General features: G+C 61.0%; 1 protein-coding gene across 1 annotated transcript in view; it reads right to left on the bottom strand.

The window, feature by feature from the left end:
- Positions 1 to 181: 181 nt before the first annotated feature.
- ATP5D (ATP synthase, H+ transporting, mitochondrial F1 complex, delta subunit) overlaps positions 182 to 231 on the bottom strand; it is a gene marked incomplete at its 5' end in the record, with an annotated part of 1,532 nt that continues 1,482 nt past the window's right edge. The window contains one exon of the mRNA XM_010133047.1: positions 182 to 219. Within this exon, the coding sequence (XP_010131349.1) occupies positions 182 to 219 (38 nt within the window). The remainder of the gene's footprint in view (positions 220 to 231) is intronic.

Genomic DNA, 231 nt, shown 5'->3' with positions numbered 1-231 from the left:
CATCTAGCAGCAACGGGCAGGAGCCCCCCACGAGCCCTCCAAAAAGGGGGGACTGAGGGAAGGGACAGTCCTTGTGTCACCACTCCCTGAACCCCCGGCGCAGACCCCTGCCCACCCCCAGCTGCTGCCTGGGGAAGCTCCCTAGGGGACAGGGGCTCGAGGTAGGTGACACTCACCTTAATTATTCCAGGGCCTTCACAAGGGCTTCGTTAGCTTCGACTTTAATCTGAG

This window comes from Buceros rhinoceros, unplaced genomic scaffold (genome assembly GCF_000710305.1).
Source record: "Buceros rhinoceros silvestris isolate BGI_N320 unplaced genomic scaffold, ASM71030v1 scaffold31893, whole genome shotgun sequence".
NCBI lineage: Eukaryota > Metazoa > Chordata > Aves > Bucerotiformes > Bucerotidae > Buceros > Buceros rhinoceros.
The sequence above is the reverse complement of the archived record's forward strand: the minus strand, read 5'-3'. Positions and strand labels throughout refer to the sequence as shown.